The sequence below is a fragment of the Athene cunicularia genome, assembly GCF_003259725.1.
Source record: "Athene cunicularia isolate RWA chromosome 9 unlocalized genomic scaffold, athCun1 chr9_part2, whole genome shotgun sequence".
Classification (NCBI taxonomy): domain Eukaryota; kingdom Metazoa; phylum Chordata; class Aves; order Strigiformes; family Strigidae; genus Athene; species Athene cunicularia.
In genome coordinates, this window is record NW_020799111.1 from 3,316,551 (window position 1) to 3,330,508 (window position 13,958).

General features: G+C 40.9%; 1 protein-coding gene across 2 annotated transcripts in view; it reads left to right on the plus strand.

The window, feature by feature from the left end:
* Positions 1-2,575: 2,575 nt before the first annotated feature.
* Positions 2,576-13,958, plus strand: part of MYO7B (myosin VIIB) — a 54,287-nt gene continuing 42,904 nt past the window's right edge. The window contains exons 1-6 of one of the 2 annotated variants that reach the window (XM_026855573.1): positions 2,576-2,726; positions 8,956-8,995; positions 10,371-10,484; positions 11,113-11,265; positions 12,493-12,677; positions 13,490-13,611. In XM_026855573.1, the coding sequence (XP_026711374.1) occupies positions 8,978-8,995; positions 10,371-10,484; positions 11,113-11,265; positions 12,493-12,677; positions 13,490-13,611 (592 nt within the window). In that variant the 5' untranslated portion in view covers positions 2,576-2,726; positions 8,956-8,977. The remainder of the gene's footprint in view (positions 2,727-8,955; positions 8,996-10,370; positions 10,485-11,112; positions 11,266-12,492; positions 12,678-13,489; positions 13,612-13,958) is intronic. The other variant, XM_026855574.1, reaches the window with a different exon arrangement.

A 13,958-nucleotide genomic window follows, 5' to 3' on the forward strand; every position in this document is an offset into this window, starting at 1 on the left:
CCCCTGAGGCGGTTCCCAACGCCTAGGGGTTTGGAGAAACCGAGCTCAGAGCTTCGTGCGGCAGCGCTGGGGCTGGTTACTGCTTTCACACAGGGTCTGACTTAGCCGCAAGGAACTAGGAAACATTTATTCTCTAAGTATTTTTTTGCATTTTCTTCTAGAAAACAGTTTGATTTTTGCCTGATAAGTGAAGTGCTGGGGATACTGAAGGAGCCTTTGAGAAAAAAAGCTGTTTGGAGCCTGTGCTTCAACATGGGAAGTGAACAGCTGTACAGAAGTGTAAAATGGTTGCTATTTTAATAAAGGTGTTTCCTGGTGTAAGCTCTGTGGGAACTTCCAAGAGACTAAACCTCAGAATAATGTTAGATGACTGCTTAAACCCACAGCCCTGAACTACACAAGAGTTACCCAAGGTCTCCCTTTGGCTGGTCAAAGGTGCATCTGATAAAAACACTTCCTATACTGATAAGGGATGGGAGCTAGAGAGTTTCATCTACTGCCTGGAATAGAAAAGATTTTACCATTTTAGTAGTTGGTGAATTTATCTGCTCTCTACAAATCAAGTTAGCAAGAATTAATGTGAATCTCTGCAAGAAAACAGCAGAGCAAAACCAGAGTTCAGCCATGAGTACACACATCATCTCTGGATGCCACGATGGGCACCAGCTGCTTTTATGGTGCTGCTGGCCAAAGAGGGGACCCAAGGCTGGGCATGAAAACTGAGGACTAGCTGTCTCAACAAATTTAGGTCTGACTGTCCTAGCTCAAGCTGCAGTTCAATCCAGTTCATATGTGGGTGGTTCCTCCAGATTTAGCCTTCAGAATCGACTAAAAGTTAGCCCTGAACTCCCCTGTAATTGCTGACTTCCAGAGTAAACACTGGGGCAGAACAATCCCTATCTTTTTCAGGGATTGTTGTGTTCTGTTTTAGTAACTATCCTCTGAGCAGTTGCATTATTCAACTATTTGGCACGCCTACGATATGTCAGTAGAGGATTACTAAGGATGACTTCTGTCATCAATGTGTCATTTTAAAATGGAAAGCCTAATAAATGAACATTGTGCTGGTCTCCTGCCTCTTTTGTTCTGTGGCAAACAAAACATCTTCATTTTCTAAGAGGGTACAGGTTAATGTGTGACAAAGAGAAAACTGTTGAGGCAGTGTCATTTGGGATATTTCTAAACAACAGTGATTTTTATAATCCTACATGCAACGGTCTTGTCCAGTGACATCAAAATTTAGTAACTTGATAACTCTGGTCAAAATGAGTCATTATTTCTTCTGTGCTAGAGGCACTTTAGAGGCAGAGAGGTTAAGCCATTATAAACTAACACTTACACTCCATCAGCAAGCACGGTTATAACTCAGGGAGTTCAATGTACCGTGCTAAATACAGCTGAACTCTCTGAATTGAATAATTACTCAACATCATCTACAGTATTTCGCTTAGAAGGAGGAATCAGCAGTGGAGTCAGATATTTATTGCAAACAGTCCTATATTCTTAGGAAAAATGCAGAAAACCCATTTTTCTCCCCTGAAAGCAGCATACATAAAACATATAGAGAATGTCTCTTTGTTTACAGCTCTATAGGTCTTTTCCAGATAGCCTCAAAGGTCCCTTAGTGATCAGGATCACGCTCTTAATGGTGTCATGTTCCAGCTCCTATGTGACTTTTACTGCTTTTAGCTCTCTGCAGTGTGTGGTTTCACTGAGATCTTTTCTGGAAGAAGCAGGAACACGTTCCAATATGCAATGGGAGGCTCCCATTGTTTCACTTATCTGCTTCCATAAAGAAATGTAATGGCTTTCTGCAACTGCCTAAATAGAAGGCAGCATGACAACTTTAATGTGACTCATTACAACACAACAAATGAAGTTCTCCTCAGACAAAGCACAAAGGTAGGAAATGAGTTGGGAGTAATGTAACAGAAAATAATGGACAAGGGGAAACATAAATAGAAACTAACAACAACAAAAAAAAGAAGATTGAATAATGTGTACCAAGGTACCTGGAAAACACAGAAGTCTATCACATACTTAAGTTCCACACAGGATCAGAGTATGATGGTAGCTTTCCTTGGAAATCAGTAAGTTATGATGGCAAGCTACTGTCCCAAACTCCAGCTGCACTGAGGCTTCACTGATGACATAGAATAGAGAATTTTTGCACTTACTGGAAAGTGGAAGAAAGCATAGAGGTTCCTTTCTAACAGTTATGAATTCCCACCTTTCTGAAACGAAACCTCCTAACCCTGAGCCTAGTGTTGTGACATGCCATGTGCACTGCACAGGAGAGGGTGCACCTGTGTGTTAAGCAACCTCACCTCAGCAATGCTAAATAATTGGGCATCCATTCTGACAGCTATTCTGCAGGGTAACATGTGTGTGGGCACACACTTTGTCCCTCATGAGCAAGAACTTGGCACTTACCACCTTGTAATATATTCTTGTAATACCATCTTGGCTGCATCCCAAAAGGAAGGATGGAGCGGCACTCAGACCATAATGGGATTGCACAGTGGGTAACAATGACCTGCCTTCTAGCAAGCAGAGTAAGCAGTGCCCACTTGGCCTGTGTGAAGGTGTATAATGACACAGATCCCAGATCCCCACTGGTCTGCCTCTCTGTACAACCTCCTGAACTGGCTGGAATGAAATAAGCCTTTCCCTGAGGGACAGAATGCTCAAGACAACCAAGGAATGCACTTGGAAATCCTTTGCTGGTATGTACTTCTTATTTGGTTTGCTTTGTTCCCTGCAGTGTGCCTTTCAGACATCGGTGACGTAAAGCTACAAATCTGCTTAGAGGGAAGGAAGGAGGTTAGTGTAGACAGGAGGGCTTCTGAATGAACAGCTTAAATTGCAGACTGCTATATCCAGTCCACCTCCCTTCAGAAACCTCAGGAAAAAAACCCTACGTTAACATAAAATGACGCTTGGCATCTAGGACTCAGGGGTGCAGAAATGACAAGGCCGCTTTGATTTAGCTGGAGAGGAAATGTGAGAGGTAGTACCATGTGCAAATTAAACCCTTTGATCCTGATATCAGTCTCTTAATTAGGAAGCTGTCAGGAAGAGGCAGTTTTGTTAACCCATGTCTATCCGGACAGACCTATTGCTCTGAACAACAGCAGGATTAAATTCACCAAGGATTATCCAATTTTAATTTCTTTTATTTCTTGGTGCATTACTCATCAGCATAGACCATACTACAAATTACCCCTAATTAGAACTACAAATCTGTCTGTGCCCTGCACAGTCCCTCGCCAAACTTTGTCTTCGGCAGCGAACAGAGTTGCCCGCTCCTGGCAAGTTCCTGTCTTTCGCCCTTTGCACAGCTCAGTGACTTCCCAAACCTGAGCAACTCCTATTCACTCACAGGCACTTCTCTGAAGAATCCTTTAGCAAGGCGCCTGCTTACTCATCTCTTATTAGGTAAATGTGCTTTACAAGGCATCTAGTCTGCTTCCACTTCGTATATTGTCTCTACTTGTTCAGTTTATGTTTTCTGGCTCTTGAGTATGTCTAGACTTAACTGTTATAATCCATCTTCCTTCCAACACATACTTCAACCATACAATGAATGAGTTGTGCTTTTCTTTCAGAACCTTGAGTTCTCTATATTTCCATCTCATACAGTTTATGCACTGTACTAGGACAGAAATACTGTACTTCTTTCTGAATAGCACCCCTACTACGTCTTGGTCACAAGTGTTAAAAATGTCTATAATTTTAGAATGAGATTCTCTGCCCCAAAATGTTCCATTTGGAATTTCAGCAGGTATGTTTCATTTGCTGAAGAAATATGCATGGCGCTTTCTTCCTTGCAGACTAATTACACAAAAAACTTTGGGTTTAGATATCTGCCTTGGTAGTATAAAGGTATGTACTTTGATTTATTTGCCAATATTTGACATTCATCTAATAAACTCAGTACTTGAAATTTTGTTAATCACATACAGCATACAGACTTCTTCTAAAAACTGTTCTATCAGAAATAAGTCTGCTAAAGAACTCCTTGAGGCAAAATCGTTAGAATCTTTAAGAATCTCCTCTCTCCTTGTGGTTTCCTGCCTCTCTCTAAAAGTCTCCAAGCCCTGGAGGGCCTATGCTCTATTTTCCACTTGTATCTTCATTTCTGCTATAAAACTTAAACAAAAACCTTAGATAAGGGGGCTAATACTAAAACACAAATATGTAACATGGTTAAACACACATTACTCCCAACTATTGATCGCCATGCTTGAATTCTGATTCGGATATGGAGCTACAGCAGGAGCCCCAGGAATCTGTCTCCAACATGGAGGATTTTTCCCATGTCTTCCCCTTCATAGAGTGCAGCTACATGGAACCTAGGAAACAAGAAAATAAAAAATAGGGTATTAGGTATACTAAATTATTGCATATTTTCATTTGCATGTTTATTAAAAGGCATACAGAACAGTCACAGTGAGGCAAGCCACCTGTTATGTACAGAGCCCTGAAGAAATGTTGAGTTAAGGTAGATGGAAAAAATCTCGTCCTTGTTCTTTGATCTCACTTAGGGTTGAAATGTGCCTGATTCCTGGGTCCTTGCTCCAGGTGGAGAAACCCTGTATCTGCCTCTCTACGGATATACTACACTTCTGTTTCTTTACCATACATCACATCTAGTGCTGGATTTTAACAGGATATGCAAGGACACAGGATTACTGAGAGTGCATGTGGAGCAACCAGCAAGAGGGAAGTTCTTGGCCATCCTGTCCTAATGCAGAAAAAGAGAAGTGGGCAGTTAGGGAGTTAACATGCACCTAGATGCTGGAACACAGGGACAGAGTATTGGAAGGTAAATTAATGATAACAAATCCAGGATTTTTTGTCCTTTTATATGTGTGTGTGTATAATTTTCAGTTAAGCACCATGATTTTATTTTGCTTTGAGCTCTAGGTAGTGTGAAACACAATCCACATAGGACATGGACTGATAGGCATCTTCTGACCTTGCAGAAAAAGCTGTGCAAAACCAAGGGGAGAGATGAGAGGAGGGCCTGAGTTTCCTCTTATCTAACAATCTTGGTGAAAACAAGAGAACTCCAGGGAAGTCAGTGGTGTTGGAGCAGCATAAGACCAGATGCTAAAGGGTTTTCCTCTGGGAGTGCTTTCCAGAAATCTGAAAGGATTCAGACACAGTGGAGAAATTAAAGTTTAAGGTTCACCCAGGCAAGAATTGGCCTTCCTGCTTACTGGAATGCCTGACTTGGAAATGACATATATGCTGAACTGGGAGCAAAGTCCTGTAATAAATAACCGTGCCTCAGTCATTTCCTCCTTTGTGCTGCAGAGGACTGGTACTCAGTGAGGGATCCCTTAATGGCACCAGTGCCAGTTTCACCTTTTTTTTCCTTCTTACTCCAACGTTTATGAAAAAGAGGGAGCTAAGCTGCAGAAGCCAGACAGTGAAGATTTCTTCAGGAGAGGTAATTTCCCATCTTGTGGGGTGCAATTTTGTTTACAGTGCTGCATTATGTTGGAAAGAAAAGCAACAGAGAGAGCCAAGCATCGTCAGAAAGCATTCAAGCAGGTGGGGAGTTGGCTTTTTAAGCATTTTATATGTTGAAACTGTGTATCCCGGGATTATATGGGATCTCCTCCCTACATGTCCATTCTTGGCTGCTATCATAGACTGGATCCAGAGCTAGCTGTACCTTTGATGTAATGTAGTATGGCTGCTTCGTGTTTGCATGTACCACTCCCTCTTTATTCTGGGTAGATATTTCTTTTCTGTTGCAGTACCCTGGTTTCTGGCACAGGTGAAAAAGTATCTGTCAGTTGTTGAGTCACTGTAGCTGACCTCGGCCCACGTTTGCTAAGTACCATGCTTCTGTACCACCTTCCATCGCTCCTAGTAACAGGTCATCACACTGTTGAAGTTAATACACAGATCCAGTTCCTGAGTCCTGAAGAACATGAGGACTTTGCCATAACAATAACTGATTATGAAAGACGGAAGTTCCTTCTTGAGAGGGTGTAAAAAAAGCACAGAAAAATACCAAGCAGCCAGAAAGAACACATTCACATTGCATTGCTAAATTTTCATAGATATTGAGCTACAAAATTGAGCACAATTTACATCTTAGTTACAGATGAGCTCCAGAGGTTTCCCTAGTCTCACAGGGAAAATCAGTTCTTAATATAGTCAGTCCTTGCAGTTTCTCCGTGTGCCAGCTTTGTTATTAAGTGTGACATTCCACTTCTTGTTATTGGGTCACCTACATGAATGTTACATTTAAAATTCCTGCTTTAAAATGTGTGTTAGCATTGGACTTCTACATCAGCAGTCTGTCATCTCTTGAAGTTTCTATTTATTTTCCACTTTGGGATCACAATACATATTTTAATTTTGATAATTAGCTATTTTCAGCATACCTTATGATAACTTCAAAGTAGTAAATCATTCTGGGCTTGCTCAGAAACCCTGTTCAATCCATGCTACTGTATAGCTCTTTATAGCCACAGATAGGGCACAAAGGTCATGTCAAGCACTTCCTAGTTTCCATTTTGCTACCCTAATAGCTCTTCTTATGGTTAAGACATTGGTGTAACCCACAACAGTGGCAGTATCTTGCATAGAAGAGTATAATTACTCTTTCCTTTTAGTCTGAAGAAAAGTCTGTTTATGCACCCATCAATTTTAAATAAGACCATGATTTATGGAAGCTATTTATACCTTCCCAAATAACATAGGTAAAAAAAAGTGGGCAGCTATGGGAAAGCAAGTGACGAAATGAGCCCTAATTCTCTCACTGCAATGTTTTCTTTTAACAGTGAATTTTATTAAAACGAGAGGAAGAAAGCAATGGTAACCCTGAACTTCACCTTGAGGTTTTTTCAGTGGTAATCTTCATTTTTCAAGAGCATGAATTTCCAAAAATAAAGTGGTGGCTTGAAACACCTTTCTGATAATTTAGTTGCAAAGATCTGAACCTCAGAAAACTCTATAGCTCCACCATAAAATGAAGATAAATCATGAAATGATTTAAATTATTCAATCAGAAAAGTAATGAAATCTGGGTACCTCTCAAAAATATATACCATCCATATTACACAGAAGTGTAAATAGCTATCACAAATTTTAAACGTAAGATTTTAAAGCCTTTACACGTGATAGAAGAAATATCAAGGATTTCAGTGAAATTATTGATGAAGTATCCCATTAATCACTACTATTAATAGTACTGCAAACCAGGATTTTGATGATTACCTGTATAGCACAGGTAGACGATGGAACTTCCAACTCAGTTAATTTCTAGTTTACTTGTTTGTTCAAATTTTCTAGAAAACCTGCCTGAAACCAAGGCAAGCATAATTTAGGGCCAGAATAAAATAACTTCTCAAAAGGCCGTGAGACAACAAGAGATTTAGATTTGAGTGTCAAGACAAAACTAGAACAGGTGTCTGTCTTCTTCATGGGGGATTTTCCAAGAGATCATGGACTTGCCTGGAATAATTTTCTGCCAAAGATAATTTTCTGGTCCTGTAGTGTCCACTCACCTTTGTAAAGTGGTTTCCAAGTGGTTTGCTGTCAACAGGAATGTGCAGAAGACATGCAGATGGTTCAATATGTCCTCATTGAGCAGGAGTTGTAAAATACTAAGAAAAACTCATTGATAATAGATCATGAAAGGATAAAATTGGAATAATTTTTAGTCCAAGGTTAGCATTTTATGGAGCATTTTGCTCATTGCAAGAATTTCATTCTTATTATCAACTCTGAGCTGAGCCTTTCCTCTGGGTGTGCTGGAACAATGGATAGAAGGAGAGATGCTTTAGAGAAATGGAGAGAGCAGAATGGGTCACACAGTTGTGAGAAGTTTGTGAATATGAGGCTGTGGAGACATGGGCTAATAACTGATGTCTGCTGCACACAGCAGCTACTGAATCACAGGTTACTTAACAGCCTTAGTGTGCAGGGATCACCCCTGCTAGTAGGAAGAGATAAGAGGGGAAAAAAACCCATCTGGAACTCTGGAAACATTTAGACGGCACTTAGCAAACAGTCTTTACCTGTGATTTCCCACACACCATAGGAGACATACATCAGCCTTCATGCTGTAGCAAGGGTGGGAGCTGGCAAATCACACCTAGTCCTGGAATCACTCTCAAAATCCAGTTGCAGTAGCCTAATGGGATAGGAAGCAGCTTCTGAAGACTTTGGATCTTTTCAAGGATCACAGCCTAAACAGCATCATCCCTTAATCAAAGCACTACTGTAGATTTCTGGCCACCAATCTTTTCACTGTTACGTCCCTGATAGTGAGCTTCTAATTTTATTGTGGTTCCCTGCACTTCCTTATTTTGCTGCTCATGCCTTCATTGCAACCCCTCCCATTCCAGCCAAGAAAGGTGAACTCTAAACCTCAGTTTCTATATGGTAATAGGTTCAAGCTGTGAGGGTCTGAGGGAACTGAGCAGCTCAGGAAGGTATGAATTAGATCTGTGTCACTGAGCTAGCCACTCATAGCACCCGAACTGCTAGGTCAATGGATCAACCAAAGGTAACTCTATTGTGCATCAAATTACATTGCTTTATGGGGTCTTTTTATTTGTGAGCCAAATTTGAAGTTCAGCCAATAAATGTGCCTAGCATCTTATTGAGGAATATTTAGTATGAAAACGTGCACAGTGACGTCTTCAGGGTCGAGAGCATCTCCAGGGTTATGTGGTAGAACTCAGAGCAGACCACCACCCCAGTGCTGTAGGTACTTTGCTTTGGGTAGATGGTTTACTTGTTTCTATATTGAGTGTAGCTTATTATGATCTCTTCTGCTTTAACAAAATCCATAAACAGAAACATTTCAAGGCATTTTGCTGTTATTTTTTTATAAGGAAACATCTCAAGGAAACACCACTGTCTGTTCTGATCAAAGCCCAAGCCCTTTTCAGGCCTAATGTTATGTTCTTCTTGGCACTGCAGGTTATATCCAGTGATCTAAAACATGATGGTTTTCAGGAAGGTAAGTCCTATTCTTTGCTGTGACTTATTGATTAGCCTGTGGCCCAAAGAGGAGAAAATTATCTTAACATCATGGTTCAACTCAAAAAGAAAGTAGCAATAACCCAGTATCAACAAGGTATAAAATAATATAAATCTAGACTAGAGATGCAGAGGTGTCTTGCCTAGCTGGGCTGTGCTTATGTTGAGCTGGTGACCTCTGTCACAAGGTGTGGCACTGAAACTGCACACCTTACCTCTGGAGTTTTATTCAACGCAGGTGAGAGCTGTTAGTCTGTAACATTCTTCATAACCTTTTGCAATGTTTATAGATGCCTTACATTACAGTTGTTTGGTTTTAGACATGAGCCCATAAAGTATTTTGAGAGGAAAAAGAAATAATTTTTCAGTAAAAAACTTTGACAGTTAATGCTATGGTATGTAACAAATTCTGTATATGACAAGAGACTCAGCTATAAAGCCAATTCCTCAGCAGGTGTAATATGAATTACCCATTGAAGATCTGACCTACAGCTTTGTCCAATTTTCATTCCAGCCCTTACAGTAAAGCTTTCTGTTTGAATATTAGTGTCTGGAGCAAGAGAAGGTATTCCTTGGGGCTGGGGTTGGGGAGTATAACCAGGACAGTAGTGCAGGTGACACCAAGATGGTGCTCATTCCTAGGAAAGGGCAGTCATAGCTCACACCTTTCCCCCAGTGACAGCAGAGCAGTTCTGCTTGCCTGCTTGCTGCGCAGAGAGGCAGGATGTTGCCATGCCTCTACAAATATGAAGAAAGCAGCTGGGCTCAATAAATAACACTTTTTTTTTTTTTTTTCTTTACCTGAAGATAGATCACAGATGCACTAGCATTTCTAAGTGATTGCAGCTATAGCAGAAAGAATATGTATCTAAAAACTCTTGCAATAAAGCCTTCTACATATCCAGGCATCTAGTCTGTACATTTGTTTGTTTGTTTTTCTTTTTCCTGGTAATGTCTGTATTTTCAAGCATCCCTTCTGAAAGAGTACCATAGCTGATATGAAGCTGCCAAGGCACTTCAACAGCATTCACTGTGCCCCCTGACAATCTCTGGGAGATAGTGGAGCTGAATAATTGCTGTCTGTGTAAAAGGTGTAGCCTTATTTCCTCTTGTGAGACAGCTGGGCTTGATGACTTGTTCAAAGGCACATTCCAGGTCAGCTGTGGAGCTTGGAGTAGAACTCAGAGGTCTTGATACTATAACCATTAGACTGTACTACCTGTGAGCAGTAAGAACTTATCCATTTAAGCACTGCTAAAGAAATCAAATCACTATAAAATTAAGACCAAGAGATGTATGCTTGTGAGCTACATGGTATCAAATATGTCACTGTACTTACAATATCTTCTCCCCAGGGTGATCATGTGTGGCTGGACACTCAATCAAACAGTGAATTTAATGTCCCTATTGGGGCAGTTGTGAAGGACTCTGACTCAGGACGGATACTGCTGGAGGATGATGAAGGCAAGGTGGGCTGCCCTATAACTTTCTGCAAAAAGATGAACATAAAATTTAAGAGTACAAAGTATGAAAGAATGGCCCTATTGGGTCAGACCAAAGCTCCATCTAGCCAAATGGTGTGACTTTGGTAATGTCTGGTAGGATATACTGAAAGAAAGAAAACAAAAATAAGGCAAATATAGGGTGATACTCTAGTATCCCCACATCTGGCACTATGAAGATTTAGACCTTCTTGAGCTGGAGGTTATATCTACATAGTTAAGAAAAGGAAATGGACAGGCTCCAATCCCTAAATTTGGTGGATCTTTAGGTGAAATCATGATCCCACTAAAGTCAGTTGGGATTTCATCCCTACCTCATACAATGTTGTGGCTGTGATTACCTGACAGAGCTGCGCTCTGAGCAATGCTAAATTTGATGTCCAGAACCCACGGTGACTTCATCCAGTGCTTTAAATCATGTGGTGCTGGGGAGCAGCAAAGCAGTTGATTTCTGTAGTTCAGTTTACTGTTTGTTAGCATATGCTGGCTTGCACATGGATTGTACTGAAGGTTGCTCCAGTCTAACATGGCTCTCCTTTGTTTGCCTCTGAGCAACAGGAAAACACATTAAAGCTCATGCCTTGGCTTTTTTCAGGAACACTGGATCACAGCTCGGAACATGCACATGGTACACCTGATGCACCCCTCCTCTGTCCAAGGGGTGGAAGACATGATCAACCTTGGGGATCTCCATGAAGCAGGCATGGTACACAACCTCCTCATCCGCCACCAGGAGCAAAAAATCTATGTGAGTGCCAAGGTCACCAGACAGTACTTTCAGGAATGACCTCTGCAACACGTCTTGCAGAGTTACCTGAGCAGCCTGCAAGCATTTCATACATGGGGTCCTCTGCTTCCTTTACTGATTGAGAGTGCCAAGGAGACACAACATAGTTTTTCTCTTCTTTCATTCAAGTAATTTGGCTGTGAAGAAGAGAGCTAATAGCAGTCTCTGGAATGACAGAGATATGCCCAGGTAGCGACCCTGCTTACTTTCTCCTAGGGTGTTCGTTTCCATCAGTGACTGACAGCTAAATCCAGCCCACGTTACAGCTTAGTGCTGCTATTACCTGCAGCTGTGACACAGGATCAATCTAACTAGTACACAGTGACATGATTTGGATTATCCTGCAGTCCAAGTCAATGTTTACTTGATTTTGATAGAATAGATGAAGAATAAATCTGGATATTTAGGGCCCCTGGTTTCATTTCTTGTCCATTACATGTTTTGCCTGTGACTGAGCAATTTGGCATTTATCGTATCTTTGTTCCTTAGTTCCTAGTTTGTAATATGATAATAATATTCAGGTTTTTCCATGCTTTGCCTCACATGTTATATACACTGTAGGAGAGGAGCTGCCTCTTACAACACAGATGTGTTGAAGTTTAGTGTAAACAAGGACTGATTTTATAGATGCTGCAGTTATAACTACCAATATGTGTGTGTAGACTATTAGACTTCAGCAGTCTGCAGCTGTCTTATGTAGAAGTTCTTGAACAATATTATTGCTTGCACTTCCACAGCCTTCAACAGCCTCCTTCAATGGTGCTGTTATTCATAAATATTACTAAATGACTGTATGAATAACTCAACAATAACTTTGCCCATCAGCAAAGTTCAGCTACATCTGCACTAAAACATGAAAGCAGCTTGACAAAACACTACAAAACAGCTTATGATAGCACACAAAAATGCCATGTTAAATTGGACTTTCTTGTGCTTTAGCCTGAGACAGCGAACTGCGCTGTGATTTGGCAAGGAGATTATAGCTAGCATTCTTCCTGCTCCAAAAACCTTCATATCCTGGGATTTTTAATAGCAGTTTATAGTGAGGAACTAGGGTCCCGGTCTCACCTAAGTGATGCTATGGATCTCCCAGGCTTCTATCCTGCCTCTGTTTAGATTTATACTGCAAGTGGCTTTGGTTGTATTCTTGGTTTGCTGCTAGAGGTAACGCTCATAACTGTGTTCCAGACTTACACAGGATCAATCTTGGTAGCAGTGAATCCATACCAGCTGCTGCCCCTCTACACAGTTGATCAGATCAGACTGTACTGTAACAAGAGGATTGGAGAGCTACCACCTCATGTCTTCGCCATCGCAGACAACTGTTACTTCAATATGAAGAGGAATAAGAGAGACCAGTGCTGTGTAATCAGGTGACTGGACTCAGAGGGAACAAGGAACAGAAACCAAGTCCGGCATGTTTTTGGGCCACCTTTGTGGACAGATGAGACCTTCCAAATGGAAGGGCACAGATAACACTAGAGACAACAGGAAAGAAGTATTTTCTCCCCTGCTATTTCATTTAGTTAGGACTGCAGAAGGTAGAACATAAGCAAGGGATTTCTGCAGTCCATTGTTTTTCCCCAGAATCTTTGAATGTAGTGATACATTCTGCACATGGTCATTACATATAGAAACATAAAATATGAGCCTGTGTGATATAGGGCTATCTTTTATCATGGGGACATACTTATGGTATATGCACTTTCTGAGAATAGAGATTTCCTGGAGAGAAAGTACCTCTGCTAATCTGAAGATGGAGGGAAGCTTTCTTCATCCTATAAACACATAACATGTATCCATTTTCTGTTAATGTGTGAAGAACAAGATAGTCTCATTGCAATAATATCTGATTGTAGCTGAGGCTGAACTCAGCTAGCATTGAAAATCTGGTAATGCATTAAAAGAAGAAAAGCAAGTGGTCATTTAATTTGCACTGGTACAGAATGTCTTCCATGGATTTCCTTGTTTTTAATCAGTGAGAACTTAGTCCTCAGCCTAAGTCTAAAAAACAACTTAAATTTTAGCAGATAAGATGATGAAAGTCTAAAATTCTCCATCTCTCCATGAAAGACAGTCTGAACTGCCATTCTTTTTTTTTTTTTTTTAACTTGGTCTGCCATTTTGACACCCTAGCCAAAAAAAGAAGAAAGGAAACCTGTAATGAACTTGTTTCTTACTGCAGTGGAGAATCTGGAGCTGGGAAGACTGAAAACACAAAGTTAATACTACAGTTTTTGGCAGCTGTCAGTGGCCAGCATTCCTGGATAGAGCAGCAAATCCTAGAGGCCAACCCCATTCTGGAAGGTGGGTTATTTAGCAAACATGCCTGATTTACCACCTTTATCTCAGGATTTTTGTATCAGGATGAAAAATTCAGAAACAGATCTTTGAACCATTGTATATGCATAACTGCTAAAAACCCCAAAACACTGGTGATGCAGGGTAGAAGTTCTCCATACTTTTCTCCCATAAAGTCCACAGCAGCTCCCATGCTGTAGGAGGATGTGCCACTGAAATATGTAACCTGGAACTGCCAGGAACACAAGAGTCCATGGGAATGCAGAGCCAAAGGTAAAGACCCCTGGTTTAGCATTTGCACCAGATAGTGACAGTGTGACAGGCCAAGAATGGATGTATCTGTAGGGAAGCTC